The following is a 23,495-nucleotide window of genomic DNA, read 5'->3' as shown; positions in this document are numbered from 1 at the left end:
TTTTTTTTTTTTTTTTTTTTTTTTTGAGACAGAGTCTCGCTCTGTCGCCCAGGCTGGAGTGCAGTGGCACGATCTCAGCTCACTGCAACCTCCGCCTCCCAGGTTCAAACATTTCTCTTGTCTCAGCCTCCCAAGTAGCTGGGACTACAGGTGCTCACCACCACACCTGGCTAATTTTTGTATTTTTAGTAGAGACAAGGTTTCGCCATGTTGACCAGGCTGCTCTTAAACTCCTGACCTCAAATGGTTTACCTGCCTTGGCCTCCCAAAGTGCTGGGATTACAGGTATGAGCTACCATGCCCAACCAGCCCTTTTCTCTTTCTCCTCCCCTTCTAGAACACAGATGCCACCAAAGTGAGACTGTTTTGTTATCCCATGGGTCCTTGATGTGCCGTTCTTTTTTGTCAGTTTGTCTTCTCTCTGTTGTTCCTGTTGTTGTCTTCCATTCACTGCTTCTTTCCTCTGTCCCTTTCATCCTGCTGTTGAGCCCACCTACTTTTTATGTGTTTTTTTTTTCAGTTTTGAAATTTTTATTTGTTTTTACTTTATATCTTTTTTCCTGTGGCTTCCTTTTTCTTTGTGGATGCTTTCCATTTTTCCATTAGCTTCAGCTGTTGTTGTAATTGCTTGTTGAAGCATTTTTATGAGGGCTCCTTTAAAATCTTTGTTGGATATTTTGGACATTTCCGTCATCTGGAACCATCATCCATTAATGATCTATTTTCATTTAGCTTGAGATCTTCCTGTGTTTTTGGTATTACGAGTCATTTCTGATTGAAAACAGGGCATTTGCACATTAGGTTATGAGACTGGGTCTTGTTTAAACTGTCTCTTTCAGTTGGCCTTCTTTGACATTCCTCTGGCTGGGGAAGTTGGGGATGTTACCTCATTACTGCCAGGTGGAGGTAGAAGTGTCAGCTCCCCACCAGGTCTCTGTTGACACGTGAGGGTCCTAGTCAGCCCTGGGCAGAAGTAGCATCCCCTCTCCTTATCTGTTTCTGCCAGCACAGTGCTGGTTTGTTCTTGGTATGGTGAGAGTCTTCACCCTCCACTAGACCTCTTCTGACAGCACATCAGCTGGAGAAAGAAGGGGAACCTCTTTCTTGCTGGGTAGTGGCAGGATGCAGGCTCCCAGTGTGGTCTGCACTGCCTTAGTGGCAGCGGGTTGGGTGGGGATGAAGCCTCAGCTCCCTATTTGGCCTTCTCTGAAGCTCCTAAGCAGAGGTATTGGGCTCCTTCTTACAGTCTTTCAAGAATGGACTTTAGGGCGATGTAAATGGGGTTAGGGCATCAGTTTTTCTGTGGTATTTGGCTAGAGTAGAGCAGTTATTGTCTAAGTGTTTTCTCTCTTACTGGGCTGCCCCTTTTCTAGTCCTTTGGCCAGAGAAAGCAGTCTTTTGTCTCTTCTCTTTTGATCTGCGCATACGGGCATTTCTGGGTTGCTGGTTCCTCAGTTTCATGCCATGGATATAGGAAGGGAAAAGAAAACCCAGGGAACCCACCACCACGTTTTCCCTTGGGAAACATTTGTTTTTTAGAAAATGACCTGGGCTTTCAGTAGTGCTTTGTGGGAGGATTAGGGGAAAGGATGTTTACTCCATCTTATTGGAAGCAGAATTCTTCTAAGCTATTTTTAACTGGTTAAGACTTCATGTATTGAACGGTTTTGTCTAGTAAAATTTCTACTATATGGTATTGGGTTAAAATAATGTATTTCATAGCTAAACTAACATAAGATCAATAATTATTTTCTAAAGGACAACAGATGAGGATGACTTTGCCTGATATAAGAGGGTAAACCTTTTAAATTTAGTTCTGTGTTCTGTGCCTAGGTTGGGGCAAACACCATGGATAATCCTTTGTTGAAGTACAGTGCAAAGGATTACTTCTTCAAAGCTGCCCTCTGCCACTTCATAGTAGACGAGTTGAATGCCAAGGTAAGGAGTCCTTCAGCACTGATTGACTGATTTCATCCTTAAGAACACGTACACATTCTCTCTTGTTCTTGGAGTCGTTTCATTGTGATGTTAGTACCAAGAATAAACTGGGTACATTAAAAATAGTAGGTATTTTTCTGTGGTATGTGTCCCAGTTGTAATCTTTTAACAGCTGTCAAAGCTGTCCTCAAAAGTTACCTGATAGTTTATAGCCATACCACTCTGAACACACGCAGTGTCGTCTGATCTTGGAAGCTAAGCAGTGTAGAGCCTGGTACTTGAATGGGGGGCACTGCCTGGGAATACTTAGTGCTATAGGCTTAAATATATGTATCTATTCACTGGTAGCCAGTTTTTTTTTTTTGTTTTTTGTTTTTTTTAGTAGTTTTGCTTTAAAGAAATTACGGGGCCGGGCGTGGTGACTCACGTCTGTAAACCCTGCATTTTGGGAGGCCAAGTGGGGTGGATCACCTGAGGTCAGGAGTTTGAGACCAGTCTGACCAACATGGTGAAACCGTGTTTCTACTAAAAATACAAAAAAAAATTAGCCAGATGTGGTGACAGGTGTCTTTAAGAGCTACTTGAGAGGCTGAGGCAGGAGAATCACTTGAACCTGGGAGGCAGAGGTTGTAGTGAGCTGAGATTGCGCCTCTGCACTCCAGCCTGGGTGACAGAGTAAGACTCTGTCTCAAAAAAAAAAAAAAAAAAGAAAAGAAATAAGGAACTAAGGGGGAGGAGGAGGAGACGATAAGAGTAGGATAATATCCATTTAAAAAACAACCAAAAAAACAGGCAAGCTCACAAACGGTGTTGGAGTGAGGACTGAGAAGCAGTTGGAAAGCACAGTGAGCACTGGGAGCCAAGAGGCAAAAAGGCAGGCAGCCTTGGCGTGGCCAATGTCTGGAGCTGGAATAACAGAATTAAAGCCACTAAGAGAATGTTCTTTCTGTCAGCTTTGAGCAGGAAGCTAAATGTAATTTATTTGGAATCTGTACTGTATTAAGAGCTTCTCCATTTAATGGATGGCACAGATACCTGGTCTGTGAGTGTTTACGAATTCATTTTCATTTACACTGTCTTCTCGGCAGCAGCATAACTCAGAAGAAAATGGTTTAGAAATTATTATTAATTGAAATGGAAAGTTCAGAATAGACAGATTTTCTATGTTGATTCTGCTGTTGAGTTTAACTGCATACTTCTTCAACACTTAATAGGATATAGGTAGATCTTATTTGAGGCTGGTAAAATGTCGAAAGCTTTGTTTGTTTAGTAAGTCTGAAATTGATGAGTGGTTTTTCTCTCTCAGCTTGCTCTTGAGAAATATGAGGAAATGTTTCCAGCATTTACTGATTCAAGAGAATGTAAATTATTGAAAGTAAGTAACACTAGAACTTTGAAGAAAAATGCTTTTGTTCTGTCAGGTGACAACACCTAAGTGGGATTGGGTATGAAGTGAAGTTTTAATCTATAAAGTCTGCTAACTGAGGGGCTCTGGTACTTTCCTGCTTTAGCATTATAGGTGTTCAAATGCAATTAAGGTCAGAAACAAGTAGTTGTATTCTGAAATAGGCACCTCAGAAATGTTAGTACAAAAACTAGATCCCTAACTTGAATCTTGACTTGTATTTGAGTATTTCCTCAATTGTGTGCAATATTTGGCAACACTGGTATTATACTTAAAGTATATATTTAGAAATGGGACTTCATCTTACGGAACTATTTTTTAAAATATTTTTGTGCTACCAGAAACTCCTAGAAGCTCATGAAGAACAGAACAGTGAAGCTTACACTGAAGCAGTAAGTTATGCTTTTGGGACATGTTACATTATTTGAAGATTTAAGTTAAACCTCTGTTCCTTTTCATTATGTAAAATCTAAACATTTATTTGAACATGACTCCAGCATACCTTGAGTTGTATTTTCCAAAGGTCATCTTTTATATATCACACAAATGAAACAGTTCTATTCGCCATGCTGAGATTTGACTTATATTCAAAAGTAATTTAGCTGTAAGACTAGTTCAGGAGCAAATATTCCATTTATATTCTTATAATTTGCTCTTTTAATTTTTTCTTTTGAAAATAATCTGACCCATAAATAAGTGTAAAGTAAAATTAGTTAAGGCCAGGTACAGCATCTCAGACCTGTAATCCTAACACTTTGGGATGCCAAGGCAGGCAGATCATGAGTGAAGAAATCGAGACCATCCTGGCCAACATGGTGAAACCCCATCTCTACCAAAAATACAAAAATTAGCCGGGCGTGCTGGCACGTACCTGTAGTCCCAGCTACTCAGGAGGCTGAGGCAGGAGAATCACTTGAACCTGGGAGGCGGAGGTTGCAGTGAGCTGAGATTGCGCCACTGCACTCCAGCCTGGTGACAGAGTGAGACTCTGTCGCAAAAAAAAAAAAATACATTAAATATAATTTAAAATATAAAACTAAGTAGTGAGAATTTGCTGTATTCGTGGCATGAAATAAATGAAAGGTAGCCCGGCATGGTAGCTCACATCTATAATCCTAGCACTTTGGGAGGCCGAGGCGAGTGGATCACCTGAGGTCAGGAGTTTGAGACCAGCCTGGCCAACATGGTGAAACCCCATCTCTATTAAAAATACAAAAATTAGCTAGGCATGGTGGAGTGTGCCTGTAATCCTAGCTACTTAGGAGGCTGAGGCAGGAGCCTCAGAACCTAGTGGGTGGAGGTTGCGGTGAGTCAAGATCACGCCATTGCATTCCAACCTGAGCAACAAGAGTGAAACTCCATCTCAAAAATAAATAAATAAGTAAAAAATAAAAAAATATATATTTTTTAAATGAGCGTTTTTTCCTTTATACTTTTTGTTTTTCCAGCTTTTGTCATGTCATGTTTAGAATCAAGCAAAAATAATTTTTTTAATATATTTTGAAACAGAGCCTCACTCTGTCACTCAGGCTGGAGTGCAGTGATGTGATCATGGCTCACTGCAGCCTCAACCTCCTGGATTCAGGTGATCCTCCCACCTCAGACTCCTGAGTAGCTGGGACTATAGGTACACACCACCACACCCGGCTAATTTGTGTGTGTGTGTGTGTGTGTATTTTGTTAAGACAAGTTTTCGCCATGTTGTCTAGGCTGGTCTCCTAGCTCCTAGGCGTAAGCTGTCCACATGCCTTGGCCTCCCAAAGTTGAAGGATCACACCCAACCTCAAGCAAATTTCTCAGTAGCCTCCTGTAACATGTTCATCACAACTCAGGAGTGATAGTGGAAAGGAACGTTTTCCTATCGAACTTTTGCCTGCCACATCATTTTCATCCTATTGTCATTTTTTTCTTTGATAGTGCATTGAAATGTGTTAAAGGAATTCTGCTTCCATACATATTCTAACTCTGCAATTAATGTTTTCCCATGTTCAGTGAGTAATTTTCCATATTACTTTCACATTTTTATGCAATGTCCACTTCCTTTTGCCACAATAATTATGACTGTTAATGAATTTTCTTTTTACACACGTTTGAAAACAGAGAAATGTCAAGCCCAGGAACTAGTCACTAGTATCATCAAAATAGTAACAGGATAATGAAAAAATAAACAATTTTTTAATGAACAAAGTTATAAACTGGAATGATTAATTTCAAATAATGAAGAAAGTTAGTAGATTATAGCTGTAAATGTATAAACAGCTTGGGGTACTATTATTTTGTGTTTTTAATGTATTTACATGGGGTAATTCCTGCTCCTCTTTCCTTATACTAGGTGAAGGAATTTGACTCAATATCTCGTTTGGATCAGTGGCTGACCACCATGTTACTTCGCATCAAAAAGTCCATCCAAGGGGATGGAGAAGGAGATGGAGACCTAAAATGAAATGTTTTTGTCTTTGTGGCATGCGGCTAACTCCTCTTTAGTTTTGTCTTAGGGTCAGGTGATCTTTATGGGATGCCCATTTAATGGCTTAATTTTGTTGCATATGAGCCAGACAGCCTGGGTATTGTTTAAGCTCCCCGAGTCTGTGTTGCTGTGAAATGGATGAAGGGGAGGCTCCTGTTCATCTTGTGGTAATGATGGGTTGTTTCATGCTTATCAGAACCCCCAGCGTTTTCTGAGAAGTACTTCAGAATCTCATTCCTCATATTTCATTGGTATTTGTGGAGCCTATTTTTAATGTTGCCATGTGTTTTTATGTCCTTTATGTTAGACTTGAGTACTCAGCCCAGTTGTTCTCATAGATGCTTTGCATTTTCTCTGTGCTTTGGCATCTGGATATGTTCTTTAAATGTGTGTTTAGTTTAGGACAGTTACTAGGAATGAGTTTATAACTTTATTAGAAATCACTTCTATTTTTGTTATCCTGTGATTATTTTGATGGTGCTAGTGACTAATTTCTTTGCTTTTTGTGTTGTTCCGTATGCTAACATGTGCATGGCAAAAATTTAGAATAGCCAGGGTCTGTAGACATCACATTGTGAGGAAAGGAGCTTTCTGGAAGTACTTGCTTCATGTATGGATGAGTGTCAAAGTGAATTTGATTTGCACTCACACACACACACCATAAGATCTATTAGAAATGGAATTTTTCTCTTTTTCTGGAGATAGTTTTCACTTCTAGTTGGAGTGGAAATCCCGTTACATTTGCATTAAAGTATTTTAATTGGCACAGCCTGCTCATTATTTTCATGTTTATACACTTTCCCATATTGAGGTGGTGTGTTCTGTGCTATGGCTATAGAAATCTTGGTCAGGGCTGGATAGATGATCTAAGTCAAACTTGAGAATGAATGTATGTAATTTTCCTGTTTATTGCACATGATGGGTTAGGTGGGGTAAATGTGGTACAGGAATGTACTGTATGCCCAAGTGGGCAAGAACCCCAACTTGTTTCTCAGGGGACTTGATTGTTCTCTTAGCTGGTGGAATATTTTGGCTTATGTGTTTGAACTCTGTCATGTTTAATTGGTTTATATAATATATGTATGCTCTCTTGATTCATGAACTTGATTCTATTATTTTATATGCTGATATTTAGATATAATCTTGTCTCCTGAATGTCCTCTGGTATTTTATAGTTAAATGATTTATATTTGAAATGTGTTTGTTGCCATACTTAACCCAGCAGACACTCTGATATCATGGAGCTTCACTGATGACAGATAACGAAACTTCCTATGTTATGTCAGGTAGTAGTAAGTAGTATTGGAATGATGTTTTAATTTTTGATGGCTCTCAACTGGAATTGGTAGGATTTTATTGAGCTGAAGTACAGTGAGTGTTTCCAGGCCAAGGGTCAAGTGCAGGTTGTTTGAGAAATGATGAGTAGGTCAGTCTAGGAAGAAAGAGAAAGCAGCAGGAAAGGAAGTGGGAAGGGCCAGCCGAGGACAGATTGTAGAGGATCCACGTCAGATGGCCACGAGGACTTGCAGGCTATAGTTATGGTGGTGACATGCATGAGGTGAGCTGGTAGAGCAGGAAGCTCTGTGATGTCAGGGCATCCACTGGGGGTGGCGATGAAGATGCTCTGTCTGCGGGCCCTAGAATTTAATGTGGATTTCCTCCTTCCTTCCAAGTTCTGAGATTCTTAAATGAGAGCTGGCTGTCTCTAGAGGTAAGTAAGACCTGGAATGGAGTCCCATTTGGTACTTTTTCACTCCCTCTTAGAATCTCTTATGAAAAAATGATCAGAAGGGAAAGTGGGGTTTTGTTTCCCTAGTTAATAATATATCCTACAACCAGCCAAATGCACTTTTGTGAAAATAGGGTGTGAGGAGTGGTTCTGCAGCTTGAGTCCTCTGGTTTTAAGTAGTTTGTTTCTACTTGTTTAAAGAATCTTCTGGTCTGACCACTTAAAGTAAAAACCAAATGATTTATTTTAGGGCAATTATGTTTAGCTTTCATCATGATACTCCAACAGACCTCTGTTGGAAGGGGTGTTTTTTTTAACAATAGTGTTTGTAACATTTTGTTGTGTCAATTAGAGGGTCACTTGTTTGTATTGCAGTAAACACTGGGACCAGTTCCGGGGTTAAGAATTAATTTTTGTTTTTAATATTTCACATAAAAAGAATCAAAGTAACTGTAATGGCTAGAAGAGACCTGCCAGAAGATAAAAAAAAGAATGAGAGAAAAAGTCCAGTCAGTGGTGTGCAAACTTACTTCCTTTAAATGTCCCATGGATGTAGGACAGTGACTTGTTTCAAGATGCCTGTGAGCTAGGTCTTCAAGATGTATAGAATGTTACTTATGAACAAAATATAATTATTTATGGTAAATTCTTGTACTTTAGCAAATCTGGAGTTAGTTCATAGTCAAAGTCAATTAATATTTCTTACAGGAAAGTTTTGCTTTTTGTGGCAACATTTTTATAGCTTGTGTGAGTTCCTTTTTTTATTTAATGATTTGAAAGCAGTATTTTTGCACAGTCGTGACCGTGTGTGGTGGCGTCACTGTAACCAAAGTATATGCACCAGCCCTTGTGCATTTATTGTTTTCTCCTGATTTTGTGCATTTAAATGTCCAAATGCAAACCTTTGTGACTTCCTTTGGAGGACTTGGCAGCACAGCATGCCCCCGTGACCTGCCTGCTGTGGTATGAGCTGTGACCAAGAGCAGGCTTCCTGCTCCATGGAGTCCTGAGTTGCTCTGGGATAGGGGATTACATTATGAAAACTAACCATGTGTAACAATAAATCTACCTTAGCAGAAAAAGTATGTTTGTTTTATTTTAACCTGTACAGTAAAGTAGAAATTATCAGTAATATTTTGATGAGTCTTCTTGCTAAATTGGCATAGGTCAAAAGTGGCTTCCATTGTTTCAAGTTGTTCCCGTTAAGATTAAGGCAACAGACGTTAATACTCTCTAGGCTCCGGTCATTTGGTGGGAATTCCAGGGCACCGTAGTGGTTTTGCAGACTGAGGGTTTAGAAGGAAACCCTGGTTACTTCTGTTGATGCAGTCCCCTGAGGTACATGATAACCCAGCAGACCCCACATTCTCATCCCTTTTTTGAATCCTTTAGGATCTACAGTTACTTGCAAAGTTGAGGAAGGCATGGTTGCTGGAAGACTGGTGGGGAGGTGAGGCACCCCTAAGCCTGACACTCTCCTACCCCAAGAAAGTACCACTCAACTATCTGGTCAGTGTGGGCATTTATCTTAATTTTGCAAGTATCTGCAGGGGAGAGGAGATGCCCCTGGGGAAGGGTCAGTCCCACTGACCACTGGGGCTTGAAGTTCTGGTGAGGAAGAGGACCCATGGTGGGTAGTGCAGGCTGGCTTATCCTACCATCCTATCATAGAACCTTGACTTTAGGTCCTAAAGTATATTCACAACACTTCAAGTAAGTCAAAGCAAATGTTTTAAATGGTAGAACAAGCTGTCCCCATCTAGGTATTCTGAGTTGTTGATCATTCGAAGCCTAAGTCAAGTGGCTCTTATCAGAATCAGTTTCCTAATGAAGATGCGACCATGGTAGTTTAAAAGCTTAGTTTTGTCAGCCTTAGTTAAGAGTCCACATACAGATTGCCAAAGGTATGCAGATGATTTTCCAAGTCTCATTTAGGATGATGTGATAGATCGGGATCCCCAACCCATTAGAAACTGGGCCCCACGGCAAGAGGTGAGCTGCGGCCAGTGAAGCTTTGCAGCCATTCCCTGTGGCTTACATTATCACCTGAGCTCTGCATCCTGTCAGATCAGCAGCGGCATTGGAGTCTCATAGGAATGTGAACCCTATTGAACTGCGCATGCACGGGATCTAGGTTGTACGCTTTTTGTGAGAATCTGATGCCTAATGATCTGTCAGTGTCTCCCATCATCCCCAGATGGGACTGTCAAGTTGCAGGAAAACAAGCTCAGGGCTTCCACCGATTGTACATTATGGTGCATTGTATAATTATTTCATTGTATATTACAATGCAATAATAATAAAGTGCACAATAAATGTAATGTGCTTGAATCATCCTGAAACCATTCTGTTCCCCAACCTGTGGAAAAATTGTCTTCCACAAAACTGGTCCCTGGTGCCAGAAAGGCTGGGGAATGCTGTGCTAGATGGTCCTCTGATCTGTGTGGCTTTCTCAGTGACATCAGATGAAGTAGTTACTCCTGAGTACATGAATATCATGACGCTTGGTTAAATTAACAAGTACCCATCTTGTTTCCCAAAAATGAACTCCTTGGAGTGACAAGGTTTATTTAACAGGTTAAAAATTAAATTATACACTCAAATTTACTTGTTTGGATGATCACCTACAGCAAAATCACTTATCTGTAAAAATCACCTTAAATGTCTCCACCACACAACCCATTTTTTCCAAAGGACAACAAAGAATTTGGTAAAACCAAAGGTTGCACATCCCTTTGGAGTTTGGGCTACAGTATTTCACAGAAAATGGTTGGAAAATGGTTGAAGTAAGCTCCTGAATGGCCCTTCTTGAGGCTCTGGGAGAGGCAGTGTGCCAGCACCTGGGCACTTTCCTCATTACACATTTGGGACCAGTCCACTCAGAGGATGGCCTCGCTTCCACTCAGCATGGCTGTGCTTGGACTTGGAGGAATGGGGCAGATGCTCTAGGAGGTCCTCTGTAACCAGTTTCCTATAGGGTTAGGTTTCTCTGTTCTCAGAGACAGAGAAATGTATATAGAAGTCATATCTTTGATGCTTACTTTTTACATTGAAAAAAGTGGCAGAGAACTCAACCACACTTACACATACCCCAGCCTGGTTGGGGCCTGCGCATGAGCAGAGGTCAGGATTTCTCCTCTCCAGAATCCCACTGCCAGAGACCAACTGGGATCCAAGCAGTTAAACAGCTTAATCCTAGGACTGTAAGAAATAAAGGCTTATGGACCCTGATTTTATATTTCATTATTCATGTAATTAAGCAAATGATATTTGTTTCAATTAAGAATCCTATTTCTGCAGAACCTAAATTATAACAGAAATAGATCTTTAAAAAATTGCAAAACTACTTTTACAAAGCAGACATTTATTAACACCTTTTTTTTGGTAGAATTTCTAAAGAAACAAATTCAAGACAAAAATCCCTCCAGTAGGTAACAAAATAATCTATTGTTTCAATTCCTTCTGATCAAGTGACTTTATTCCATAAAACAGTACATCAGCTGGGTAGGTTCGGTCTCCTCTGGATGTGACAGTCATTATTTATTTGTTCTGTAAACATAAGTAGGATACAGTGACATTGTCATAACTAAATTTGAAGGAAATTAGTATTGTGACCTGCAAGGGCAGGTGTGAAACATGTTATTGCGCCTGAAACACCTTGTAGTGGTTTCACTAACATAAGTTAAAACATAAGCACTTAGGAAGAAAGTCTTCCCTCATTAATTTCTGGCATAGTGCAGCTACTACATCTTCATCCTGGAACTTAGGGACAAAGTACCTTCCTCTTAGAAAATCAAAGTATTTTCACAGCAAGTTTAATAAATTAAAAATGTAGAGAAAAAAGGAACTAGTGAACAAAAGAATTCTCCAAGGTTCCCTTTTTAAATTAGTATGTTTAAATGTTACATGTGAATCAAAGCATTTCACAAGCACGTGGCACATACTCAAGGCCCTAGAACCAAATGTCACCATTTAGCAAATACAGCAGAATTTGTCTTTTCATTGTGAATTTTTTAAAGCAATAATTCAGTCCTGCATGAAACAGCCAAAGGAGCATTTGAGACAAAGTTACTGGTTCTTCACAATCAAATCTTTAAGGCATAATCGGAGGTAAGTGTGCTGAGACTTTTGGTCCCTTCTGCTATGTTCTCACATGCTCCCAAGGAAACAGATATGTCAGTTACGTGCCTGTTTCCATCTCTAGGTGTGGAAATGAGAAGTCTGGGTTTCTGGAAATTACAGAAATCAAGCCAGAAAAACCTGGAAAAAATATTAATACTCTGTTCTACAATTTGCCACAGTCACCTCATTTTGCAAATAAAATGACTACACAACTTTCAAGTACTCTAAAGCATCTTAATTTTTCACGCCTCTGCAAAAAAATACTATATTGTTTTGCTAGACTCTTTGGTAGGACAGCTTTTACCTAATCTGATTTTTTTAAGACTGAAACTGAACAGCCTCATCTCATTTCTAAGTTGATTTTATGACAAACTTCCTAGCTGCATGTGTGCTGAGATTACGCTAGCAGTTTTGGAGGTGTTCAATCTGTCATACCTTGTTTACTGCCTACAAATGGGGGGTGGGGAGAAATGAATGCAACCATCCATTTCTTCAGTTGCATTTGAGGGTCCCCACAGAAAATCATATTTGCTTCAATTCAACAGGGAAGAAATGCCTGAAAATATGTGGCCCCAGTTTTATTTCAGCTTGGAAGAAAAATACCTTAAAAGTAGTTATGAGAGAAGTAAACCCACATGGAAATATAAGGCAGGGTGAGAAGCCAGGAAGACTGCTAACGACAGTATCAGGAGCTGGTTCAGTGCTCTGTACTCTGCAATTAAGACCAGCAGTTGTCTAAACAAGATAATCAAGAATTAGAATGATTAACATACACCCTACACCAGAATTAAGTGAGGTTATGTTCACTGCCTTGTTTGTCAATAAAGTAGCTGAGATCATGCAGATCAGGATTGTTGAGGGAAAGCTTTTAAAATGCTGTGATAAAGCCGTGCAAGTTAGCAGAAGTTCAGGAAAATCTGCAGAGGCCATTCTTGCTCACATCTTTGCACGTGAACAATTGTTTATCTTAGCCCCACATCATCTTGAGTTCAGCTACCACACACGCAGACTAACAGGATGAGAACTGCTTGAAGCTCTTATTCCATGTTGCTCAAAGAGTGAAGCTGTGTGGGCATCGAGTCTGTCTGTGGGGTCAACTCACTAAGCTCGCTGATGGTGGTGGCTAGCAGGGTGTCCTGGGACACCACGGAGTCATCCGACTTGCAGGCTGTGTCTGCAGAACTGTTCTCCTGCATGGTAGGTACAGTGCCTTGGACTGCAGCCAGGTTGTGGAAATGGCCATTTTCTGCAAAAGACAGCAATTTATCCGAAAGTTTGGACGACACATACTCTTCGTCAGGCTGTTCAGTCTTGTGTCCGTCATCGTTCTTGGGTGAGCCATCTACAATGACAAGGAAAGACTTCCATGGAGTATTCTTATCGTGTATCTATAAGTTAAACACAAAACAAAAGTCACTGAAAGTATCTCTGAACAAGTGCATCTTTTAAAACAACAGTCCCTCTACAACTTCAATTTTCAACTTTCGCTAATAAGTACCCGCCTGCCGCCACCCTCACTGTTACAGAGTAGTCATCGTGGATTGTGCTTTCCCTGGGCCTTGGGGCTTCATTCACTCCGTGAGTGTTCCACTGCAGAGACAACCCAAGGAGAAAGTACCTGTTGTCTCGACCTCTAACCACCTTGGAGAATGGTAGTAGGTATTTCTCTTAAGGGTTCTGTGTATCTAAGGGCAGCAGCTTGTTTTTCAAACAAGCCATCCCATTGCTTACTGAGGTGTGCCGCCGTAGAGTGGACTTGTCGGTAAATGTCCTTCCGCACGCATTGCACATGAACGGCCTCTCCCCTGTGTGGATGCGGCGGTGGCGCTGGAGGGCGTTGAGTTGGGTGAACTGCTTGCCGCACTGGTCACAGCAGTAGGGACGCTCCCCTGAGGCAGGGAGAAAGGAGACTGCTAGTAGGTCTCTTTGGCCTACTGTGCTTAATTCTGAATACACACTTGAATGAATGATGCTGCTGCAAACCACTGGGAAGCCTCAGCATCCAGCATAAGGAAGGTTATGTTGGGAACACCTTAAGGGCTACAAATCTATCTCTATAATACCAAGAATTTATGGCCTACACCAAAAAGGGGCCAAGACATGTGCCTGCAGCAGGTATTATAACTACAGGAATGACACCTGTTTTCCACAGTAATGGAGTTAAAATTACAAGTCCCCTAACAACTGAATATGCATGTGTGTGTGTGCATATACTAACATGCACAGATTATCCCTATGTCCACACATCCACATCCACTTCCACTTCCTACATTCACACCATGACTAAGCTGTCTGTCCTTTTCAGTAAAAACTCCATGTAGCAAAGGGACTTAGTCTTCTCCCATTGTAAGTGCTCCCACTTTTCAGTTTCTCCGAGTTAGAAACAATCTCTAAAAAAATGCTATTATGACATACAAAGTTTGGCCAGTTTTCTTCAAAAGCTTAGTTCCAAGTAATTTACTGGTAAATCTACAAGTTTTGGAATTTTTTTTTTTTTTTTGGCCAAACTAAACTCCCTTCCCTGGGACATTCCAACCATACCTGTGTGGACTTTAATATGCTGGTAGAGTGAATTCCGCTGGGCAAAAGTCCTGAAACATACTTCACATTTAAAGGGTTTGGATCCAGTATGGATTCTATTGTGGTGTTTTAAGTACTCCTTAGAAGCAAAACTCTTGCCACATGTTTCACACATAAAAGGTCTTTCACCTACATGAAAAAATGAAATAAAGTCATAAACAATACAGGCATTAAAAACACATGGAACAGTAGGCCTACACGGTTAAAACCCACGTGAACTCCTCCAAAGTGCCTGTAGGCAGCATGTTATATTTTCTAGTAAAAACTATCATAAAATATACATGTAAGATGCTTGCTCCTTACTGAAAGTTGGTGTAAAATATCTTTGGAAATTGCAAGAAAAATTCCATTTGACTAGAATCAAAGAGGTATTGTTTGTTCAGCTGGCTCACATTTTAGAAATTATTCCAAACAAGAAAATAATTTCACAACTTCTGTTTGGAGGAACTGCTGGATTATTTCCAAAGGAACACTTCTATGGATCTTTATCAGAATAAAGGGGAAGTTGACAATGGATATATATTACTATTCTAGAGTAGCAACTCCAATCAACTTGATTGAATTGTAGGACAAAAGCTTTAAATCCCATCTCACGTTTTGTAGTTTAATCCCACAAATCAGACTTACTAAATTATTAGGTGTGCTCCTGATTTCACAGACATCAAAATAAAAATAGTGACTTTAATAAAATCTTACCATGTTAATATTCTTACCAAAGGACCAATTCTAACTTAATCCTTCATTATAACCTGACCTTGTCCCCAATCCCAAGCTTTCTTTAGACACCAATTCTACTCATTCTGTAGTCGTAACTGTCATTAAATGCTAATTTCATGACATTAAATGAGATTTGCATTTAATGACATGAATTATGACTTCAGAATGAGCAGAACTGGTGTCTAATCACACAGATGTGGTGTCTAATGAGTCAGAGACAAGTCATCTCTGTCTCACCTGCATTTGAACTTCAGACTTATAAGCCAGTGTTTACAAGTAAGAGTAAAAAATGCAAGCAAAGAAGAAACTTAGAAGAACTGGAACACTTCAGTGCTGTATGCTTCTGTATCTTCCACAAGATTCTGAACCTCAGGGTTACTGTGCTGAAGCAGAATAAAGCCAACTTAAATTTTCTCTGTCACATAGTAAATCATAAAGACTTTAGAAAACAGAAATGAGGTAATCCTACTACTTTAATATATCATAACAACTTATTTTCTTCTTTTATGTGCAGGTTTTCAATACAGTTGAGGTGAACTGTACGCTTAATTGTGCATTTTAAAGTTGAACATCCAAGCACAGACTTTTTCATGTCATTCAGAGCCCTTACTCCGAATAGCCGGGTCATAAGCCAGGGTATAGATTTACCAGAGTTTATTGGAGCACTTCCTTGTGGTTGGACAATCAGGATGTTTCCCATTCTTAGCTAATAAAAATAGCAAGAAGGGGGGATAACAGCATAGAGCTCTTCCCATGTTGGACAATTTCTTTAGGACAGAGTCTTAGAAAAAAAATTTTCAGTTAACAACAGTAAGAACTATTTTATATCTCTTGATACCTAAGACTTGCATGCCAGATCCTATGGCCTGGTGGTATGAAAGCCAAGGCCACATGCACACTAGCAACGAAGGCAGTGGGTGTATGTTTATTCATTTTGCTCACTTACTAGGAAAAGCTATATCATGGCTTTAACCTGCACCACCTTGACAGATGTCAACTTCAAAGTTAATCAATTGCATTTCCTTCTACATCTAGGAAAGACATTCAATCACAACAGCATGGGTATTTACCTGTGTGACACCTTTTATGATAAATCAGCATGTGGTTCTGAGTGAATCTTGCACCACATTCATCACAGACAAAAGGTTTTTCCCCTGTATGAATTCTGAAAGTACAACATTCAGATGATAACTTAGGATGTATTTCAAAGCTCACTTTGCAGTACAATTTCCACTCTATCCTGCAAAAATCATTTATTCCAGGAGACCTAATGAGAATGACTGTAGTGACAGGTCAAGAGCCCATAATCTCCATCCCAAAATAAACTGAGTTTCTGCACAAAGTCAATGGATCCACACATTTTCCCTAAGTCACTGACCGGAATGTTCATCTACACCTGCTCATAAGCCCTGCTGCTGGTGCTATAAGGCATGTGCAGGTAGAGACCAGGCCTTTGCAGATTTTTTAAAACACTAAAGACCACCATCTAATATTTGTAAAGCTGTCTCATACAGAATAATCAGCCACAAACACCTTAGGAACTACTGCTGATTAAGTGTCACATGATCAAAAATGTTACTGTCATTTCCTAATATGACATAACCGGTAGAGAAAGGAGAACTGTTCTCAAAATGCTGAAGGTGGCATTTTTAAAATGCATCAGCATTTTAATGTCACAACTAGTATGAAGTAGCAATCAACCATAATTTACTGAGCACTTCCTAAACCAAGTATTTTTAACTTATTAGATATAGTAAAAGATGAACACCATGCTACTAACCCAACAGTGACCTAGGTTTGAGGGCAGAACTAGAATAGAACAGAAAACAATAGCTTGTTGGGATTCCAAGAATAAATATACTAAGAACAATAAGGAAACTTATTTAAAAACATCACCACACACCTACAGTTCAGAAACATATTAAGAAACAGAAAGCATTGTCTGTCCAGATTCTGGAGTCTAGACTGCCCAGATGGCACTCCTTCCAAGCCTGAGAACCGAAAAACCAGAGACGAGTCCTAAAGCCCTAAATGGCATCTCACTGAGGTCTCAGAGACTGTGGGACCTGGGGCGTCACAGAACCCAAGATCTAAATAAAGAGTCAGGAAAGGAGAAATAAAGGCAACGAGGCCCAACTCTTCCTCCAGCACAGCGGGGCAAGCCCGTGGCCGCTGCCGCAGTCCCACCAGGGGGACGTCCATGCCAGCAGGGGCGCCCCGGGGGTCTCAGAACAAGGGAGCAGAGCTATCATTCGCAGTCCCTCTACCTTGACAGAGAACTCAACGCTGTCTCGAAATGAGCCCCCAGGTTTGGAGCGGAGAAATTAAGCAGTGAGACATCACCGGGTCCAAATCCCAGGACGACCTCAGTGCTTGACACGCCCTTCCAGTGCGCAGGGACCCCTCTGGACGGCTCTACGCGTACCTCATGTGCGTCTTGAGCGCGGACGGCTGCGAGAACCTGGCGCCGCACTCAGTGCAGCCGTAGGGCCTGTCTCCTGTGTGTGTGCGCTCGTGCAGCCGCAGCGCAGTCTTGGAGCTCAGGCCCTTTCCGCACTGGCCGCAGCGGTGCCGCTCGCCTCCACCCTCGTGCACCTGCAGCACGTGCCGCTTCACGTCCTTCTTGCGCTTGAACTTCTTGCCGCACAGCTCGCATGGGAAGTGGCGCTCGCTGCTGTGCACGTGGCGCTGGTGACTCTTCAGGTTGCAGCGGTTGGCGAAGGTCTGGCCGCAGGTGTCGCAGCGGTACACCACCTCGGTGGCCACACCGTGGCGGTGCTTGCTGTGCTTCAGGAAGCTCTTCTCATACAGAAACGCCTTCTCGCAAATGCTGCACTTAAAGTTGCTCTTCTTCTTCTCCCCTTCTTCGTCCTCCTCCTCCTCCTCCTCTTCCTCCTCCGGCCTTGCTTTCTTGGACACTTCCTCCAACTCAGCACCCAACTGGCAACCCTCATTTTTGGAAATTGGCTCCATCTCTGTGCCCACCCTGTCCGGGCTTTGGTCCTGGGGACACCTGTAGTCCCCCATGTCACCCTCAGCACTTTTCTGCTGCTCTCGGAGTCTTCTCGTATATTTCTTTTTAGGGATCTCCACAAAGACCTTCCTCCCAGCCAACCTTCCACTAGCTCTCCTGATTTTAGGGTAGGGAGGCTTAAGTACCTCTTTCTTCTTGTCTAGTTTGTCCTTGGACTTCTTTGGTGGCAAATCTGAAGACATGCCATTGCTGGCTATCTCTCCTGGGTAGCCCAAGGAATCCGTGAGACCATTGGGGTGAGGGCCATCCGTGGCCACACTTGCCCTGGGGGCAGAAGCAGCACTAACTTGGGAGCCACTGCTCACCTCCACCTCCTGGGACTCTGAGAAATTTTGCAACTCCAAAAGTACCGACTCTAACATCTGTTTCTTTAACTGAAAACAAGTTTCTGATAAGTCCAAACATTTCAGCTTTTCAGCCATTTCCAGCATTCGCTGCACCCGATCTTCTTCCACCTGCACCTTTGCAGTGTAGACAAACTCAAGAAATGAAGCAAAGTCAGCAACCTGCACTTCATTTAAGTAGACATTAGTCCTAGTACCATCCCCACTCTTCTCGTTAAGGAATACTTCCTTAAAAAACTTGCTGGTGGCAGCCAGCACTGCCTTATGGGCCATGAAGTCTTTGCGGACGCCCTGATACTCCACGCTGACTGTCACGTCACACAGGTGACCCAGGAGGCGAAGCTCATGCATCTCATGCAGTAGGTTAAATGGGGAGGATTTGGATTCCAGCAGAACCGCACCGCTTTCCATCTTTCTTCCTTCCAAAAACAGCTTTGAAAAAGAAACAAGAATTATGCATGAGCAACCACTGAAGCAAAAGGACTAAAATTTATGAGGATTCCTTCAGTACTTGAGAAGATATAGACTCATTAACAACCTAGCTTTACTCAGGTAAAGATTCGAATGACATTTTACTTCTTAGCACAGTTTTCTAAAGTGAAGTTCCTCATGCATTTTCCTAAGGTAATAAATTGGCATAAAAAAATAGTGTATTCTAAGATTTCCTCCAGTGATAAACAAATGACGGAAGCTGTGATTAGTGAAATACGTTAACACAGTAATTTGCTCACCAAGGTCACTGTCTAATTTGCTTACAAATATAGACCCCAAAACTGTAAAAGAATTAATGGCAACAATAACGTCTAGTTCTTTGATCAGGACACCAGATAATTAAAACATATAGCCACCACCATCTGGGAGCAAATTCAAAACATTAGGGAATCATTTCTGCCTTTGAAAAGAACCAACTAAATAACTACTTTCCATGAGGAAAACTTCTTGGAAAAGTAGTTCCCAACATCCTAAACTCGTCATAATTTGAATTATTGTTACTCTACGGAAATAGTGCAAGTTCCACAGCTTTTACAAGCTGTGTTACTTTGAGGAAGCAACTTTTCTGAACCCATTTCCTCCTCTGAAGAAGGCTGACCGGCTGTTACCAGGGTTCCATGAGCCTGAAACTCGCTGGCTAATTGTTATTGGTTTCCCACACATAGGCCAAGGTGCTACAGTGATCCCCATTTCATAGATGAAGACCTAACAGGGTAAAGTCAACGGCTGGTTGGGACCTGAGCCAGGCCCTGGTAGGACTCCGGATTCAACTCAAACTACTCAACACACTCTTCCCCTCAGCCTCGCCAAAGAGGCAAAGGGTTATCTTTAGCCCCTAAATCTTTCCACTGCAGTGGGTATGCAAATTTCACCAACCCCACCTAAGGCCTCCAGATACCTTCACCCCCATCATCATTTCTGCTGCTTTGCCCCCAACTCCCTGAATATGTTTTCTTCACGAAGTTCGTCCCTGCCCTTCAGTTCCTGAATCTACCTTCCTCTTTAATTCCTGTTACCATCCATCCAAAGCACGTGCCTTCCTTCTAGCCTCCTTCGTCCAGACCACAGATGTCACCTCATATTCAACATGTCTAGAAAAAAACTTGTCATCATCTTCCCTGAAAAACCAGTCCCACCCCTCTCCCCTTCTCTGGTCTCATCAAAGATACCGCTCCCTACAACCACCAGTCCCCCAAACATGCAAGACTGCCCTCTGGGAGTTCCGCTGTAAACAAGTACCTATGAGGTTTGATCAATGTCGCCTGAAGGAGACGCCACAGTAAACTGTGAGAACACTGACAAAGCCTAAGCAAATGATCTATAAGAGTGGGGCGGGGTTTCAGTGGTCCCAGCCCCAGCCTGGGGAAACGAGGCTGCAGAGAGCTGTCTTAGTCTGATGCCCATACATACTGCCAGCCCTGACTTCCCCAGACCTCTGCCAACAGGGCCCTCGAGGGGACCTGATTTCTCAATCAACAAAGTGGGTCTGAGCGCGATTTCCTATGTTGCTTGGCCACTGGAGTGCAGACACTGGAGGTGGCGACAGGGCCGTCTGCGGCCGGTGACAGCTGCGTGTCCGCCGAAGCTCATTGGCATTCTGGCCGCCTCCCAGTGCGCCCGGCATCTGCACCAACGTCGGCGGCCCCTGAATCCTCGAGGCTCACGGGGCCAGAACCCTTCCCAGGAGACGCTGCTACCGGCAGCCCCGTCTACGGCCACAGGGGCCAGGCTTCCAGGGGGGCTTAAAGCTGCCGCTGTCCTCGCCATCCTCACGGCACCTCCCACCCTGCCCGCGCCACTTGGCCTCCCCAGAGCCCGGACGCCGCTCGGCCACTCCAAAGACCACCCGGAGAACAAACTACTGCAGCCACAGAGAAGCCCCTCCTCTGCCTGACGCGCCGCCTCCCAACGCGGGCATCCGGGGCCGCGTGGATCAGGCCCTCGGGCCGCCCCCTGTCCCCGCTCCCACATCCCCGAGACCCCGCAGTTCCTCAGAGCAGCCGGGGAGCGCGGACGACAGGAAGGCGGCGGCGGGCGGCGAGGGGCCGGGGCCAGGCCTGCGGGCCGCGCACTCACCTCCCAGCCGGCGCCCCTGATGCCGCCGCTGTCCGCTGGACCAGGCCGGTAGGAACGGCCGGCCCGGCTGGGCGGGGCGTGGCACCCTGCGCGGGCACCGCCGATTGGTCACTGAAGGCCCCTCCCCTCCCGCGGTCGGCCCCGCCCCTGGCGGGGCTGAGGAAGCGGCTGAGCGCACAAGTCGGGCAGCGGAGCAGTTCAGGCAGAGTTACCTGATCTGACGTACACTGGGCCGCGCGACTGACTGGCGAGCCCGGATTGCGTCACCCGCCGCATTGCGTCACCCGCCGCGAGCCAAGGCCTGCGCCTGCGCAGGAGACACCGACGTCTGCCCTGCGGCACGCCACAGCGGGGCGGAGCCAGTCGCGAAGGGTCACGTGAGCTTCCGAGGCGCGTGGTCACTTTCGCGTCTGTTCCTGGCTTCTGGCCGCGATTAGCCAGAGCTTCCTTGTCCCAGCAGCCTGCGGTCACGGTGTGCCCTGCAGTTCGCTTCCTACTAAGAGCTGCTCAGGTCCCCGAGGCCGAGCGCACCCGCAGGGCACCGTGACCACGCGAGGGACCTCGCGTAAAGCCGGGCTTGGAGCTGGCACTCGCCGTGGCTACTGGGGGCGCAGCCGCAGGCAGATGCCTCTACGGTCGCTGGAGAACAGGCGCCAGGCGGGGCAGGGCGCAGCGCTCTCCTCTGGGGTGCTTTTTCCGCGGTGCCCCCGCCCCTGCTGGGGGACCCGGCGCGCCAGGAGCCAGGAGTGCACCCTGCAGTCTTTATTGCAGGGTTTTTTTTTTTTTTTTCCCAGGAGTTCCCATCCCTGCGAAGGCTTTGTTCACTACAGAACTTCCTCAGAGACCCATCCACTCTTCCGGGGAAAGCACAATTAATGCCCTAAGATTCGCTGACTCCTCGAAATCTTGCTGTTTCCACCAATTCTTGCTCAATACTAACTAAAGCCCGCTTTGAAACACCTGCCTTAAGTCAGACTTCCAGTTCTCCATAAAGTGACCTTGCCTTTTGATCCCAACCATTGCTAAAGCTTTGCCAGGTCATGCTGTCCCTTACTGTGGCCAGCAGTTAACTCAGCCTTGTCTTATCGATAGGTTGAGTTCGTAATGTTTGGGGACTGTCAGGACAAGTAAAAATTTAAAATAAGAGGTTTATTACTTCCTGTTGAAAATAAGAGATTTCCCTCCCTTTTTCTTTGAACATTTACTTTTAGAAAACTGGTAATTAGTATACGTACTTTTTCCTCTCTTTGAAATACATAAATCCTTTTGAAGACTAGGCCTTTTTGTCCGCTTTTTAACTTAGATATATGTTTCTCTAGGACCTAGGAGCCATCTCTTTAAGTATCAAGGGAACTAATGCCCCTATCTCCCAGTTTTAATGGGAGAGTAGGAGCCTAACTTCAGTGGGCCCTTTGCTCCAACTTACAAAATAATCTCATAAAGATACAAGTTTCTTTTTCCTCTAGATAAAGCCAATTGGCTAACACAGAGGATCACCCCAAATATCAGGTTAGATGAACTGTGTGTGATGAAAAAGTGCTGCCAAGTTCCCTGGAGAACTAGTTATTGTTTATCTTGAAAACGTGTGTAATAGATTGCTTGGCTGCACAAAAGAGTGAGATTTCTTTCTGTCTTTGCAATCTCTTAGTGGATTGCCTGTGATGGGTATCACATTCTAGTTTAATGCTTATTCAATTAAAAAGTGTTTTCTTTCTCCACTACCTTTCCGAAGAGGGTTGGGAGATTGTACTTTTAATTATATTTCCTGAACAGGAGCCAACTTCCCACACATAGTAGGTGCTCAATAAATATTTGAAGAATGAATGAGTGACAGAAATCTTTCTTAGGCCGACTCTTTATATTTGCATTCCATGATTTGAAGAAATTGGAATGGATGCAGTTTTCACTCATGGCTCCAGCAGGCCCAGAATCATGTTTTATGATTTTGTTTTGCATTACAAAAAGGTGGCCAGGCACGGTGGCTCACGCCTGTAATCCAAGCACTTTGGGAGGCTGAGGTGGGCTGATCACTTGAGGTCAGGAGTTAAAGACCAGCCTGGCCAACATGGTGAAACCCCGTCTCTGCTAAAATACAAAAATTAGGCCAAGTACGGTGGCGCACACCTGTAATTCTAGCACTTTGGGAGGGTGAAGCGGGCGGATCACCTGAGGTCAGAAGTTCAAGACCAGCCTGGCCAACATGGTGAAACCCCTTCTCTACTGAAAATACAAAAATTAGCCAGGTGAGGTGGCACATGCCTGTAATCCCAGCTATTCAGGAGGCTGAGGCAGAAGAATCACTTCAACACGGGAGGTAGAGGTTGCAGTGAGAGGAGACTGTGCCACTGCACTCCAGCCTGGGCAACAGAGCGAAACTCTGTCTCAAAAAAACAAAACAAAATTAGCCGGGAGTGGTGGCAGGCACTTGTAATCCCAGATGCTTAGGAGGCTGAGGCAGTGGAGTCACTTGAACCCAGGAGATGGAGGTTGCAGTGAGCTTAGATCATGCCATTCCACTGCAGCCTGGGCAATAGAACGAGACTCCATCTCTGATTATGTTAGCTAGCATTCAATGCTGAAAGGATTGCTTT

At 43.4% G+C, this 23,495-nt stretch overlaps 2 protein-coding genes across 7 annotated transcripts in view; one reads left to right on the top strand and one right to left on the bottom strand.

The window, feature by feature from the left end:
* Nucleotides 1–7,153, top strand: part of NAPB (N-ethylmaleimide-sensitive factor attachment protein, beta) — a 49,984-nt gene extending 42,831 nt beyond the window's left edge. For all 4 annotated transcript variants that reach the window (XM_011963415.1, XM_011963432.1, XM_011963424.1 and 1 more), the window contains 4 exons: nucleotides 1,834–1,938; nucleotides 3,245–3,313; nucleotides 3,685–3,735; nucleotides 5,676–7,153. In XM_011963415.1, the coding sequence (XP_011818805.1) occupies nucleotides 1,834–1,938; nucleotides 3,245–3,313; nucleotides 3,685–3,735; nucleotides 5,676–5,786 (336 nt within the window). In that variant the 3' untranslated portion in view covers nucleotides 5,787–7,153. The remainder of the gene's footprint in view (nucleotides 1–1,833; nucleotides 1,939–3,244; nucleotides 3,314–3,684; nucleotides 3,736–5,675) is intronic.
* Nucleotides 7,154–10,087: 2,934 nt separating this feature from the next.
* Nucleotides 10,088–21,114, bottom strand: GZF1 (GDNF-inducible zinc finger protein 1). 3 transcript variants are annotated; one of them, XM_011963387.1, is made up of 7 exons: nucleotides 20,905–20,926; nucleotides 19,823–19,919; nucleotides 17,384–18,768; nucleotides 16,029–16,123; nucleotides 14,203–14,370; nucleotides 13,393–13,550; nucleotides 10,088–13,049 (listed from the first exon to the last, which is right to left on the bottom strand). In XM_011963387.1, exons 3-7 carry the CDS (start codon nucleotides 18,745–18,747, stop codon nucleotides 12,699–12,701), a joined length of 2,136 nt encoding a protein of 711 aa, XP_011818777.1. In that variant the 5' UTR covers nucleotides 18,748–18,768; nucleotides 19,823–19,919; nucleotides 20,905–20,926; the 3' UTR covers nucleotides 10,088–12,698. The 3 variants fall into 3 exon arrangements, with proteins under 3 accessions (XP_011818777.1, XP_011818785.1, XP_011818769.1); XM_011963395.1 differs by lacking the exon at nucleotides 20,905–20,926 and adding an exon at nucleotides 20,289–20,808; XM_011963379.1 differs by lacking the exon at nucleotides 19,823–19,919 and having other exon boundaries at nucleotides 20,905–21,114.
* Between the last annotated feature and the right edge of the window lie 2,381 nt (nucleotides 21,115–23,495).

The sequence above is a fragment of the Colobus angolensis genome, unplaced genomic scaffold, assembly GCF_000951035.1.
Source record: "Colobus angolensis palliatus isolate OR3802 unplaced genomic scaffold, Cang.pa_1.0 Scaffold117, whole genome shotgun sequence".
NCBI classification, from domain to species: domain Eukaryota; kingdom Metazoa; phylum Chordata; class Mammalia; order Primates; family Cercopithecidae; genus Colobus; species Colobus angolensis.
Note: the sequence above shows the minus strand (reverse complement) of the source record. Positions and strands in the feature narration are given on the sequence as shown.

What these genes read in the sequence shown, in the direction of transcription:
- GZF1 (XM_011963379.1), bottom strand. Translation starts at nt 18,747, where the DNA reads ATGGAAAGCGGTGCGGTTCTGCTGGAATCCAAATCCTCCCCATTTAAC. An exon ending in TCATAAAAGGTGTCACACAG is followed by an intron (nt 14,371 to 16,028) that starts GTAAATACCCAT and finishes TTTTTCATGTAG; the next exon opens with GTGAAAGACCTTTTATGTGT. An exon ending in CTCTACGGCGGCACACCTCA is followed by an intron (nt 13,050 to 13,392) that starts GTAAGCAATGGG and finishes TTTAACTTATAG; the next exon opens with ATACACGATAAGAATACTCC.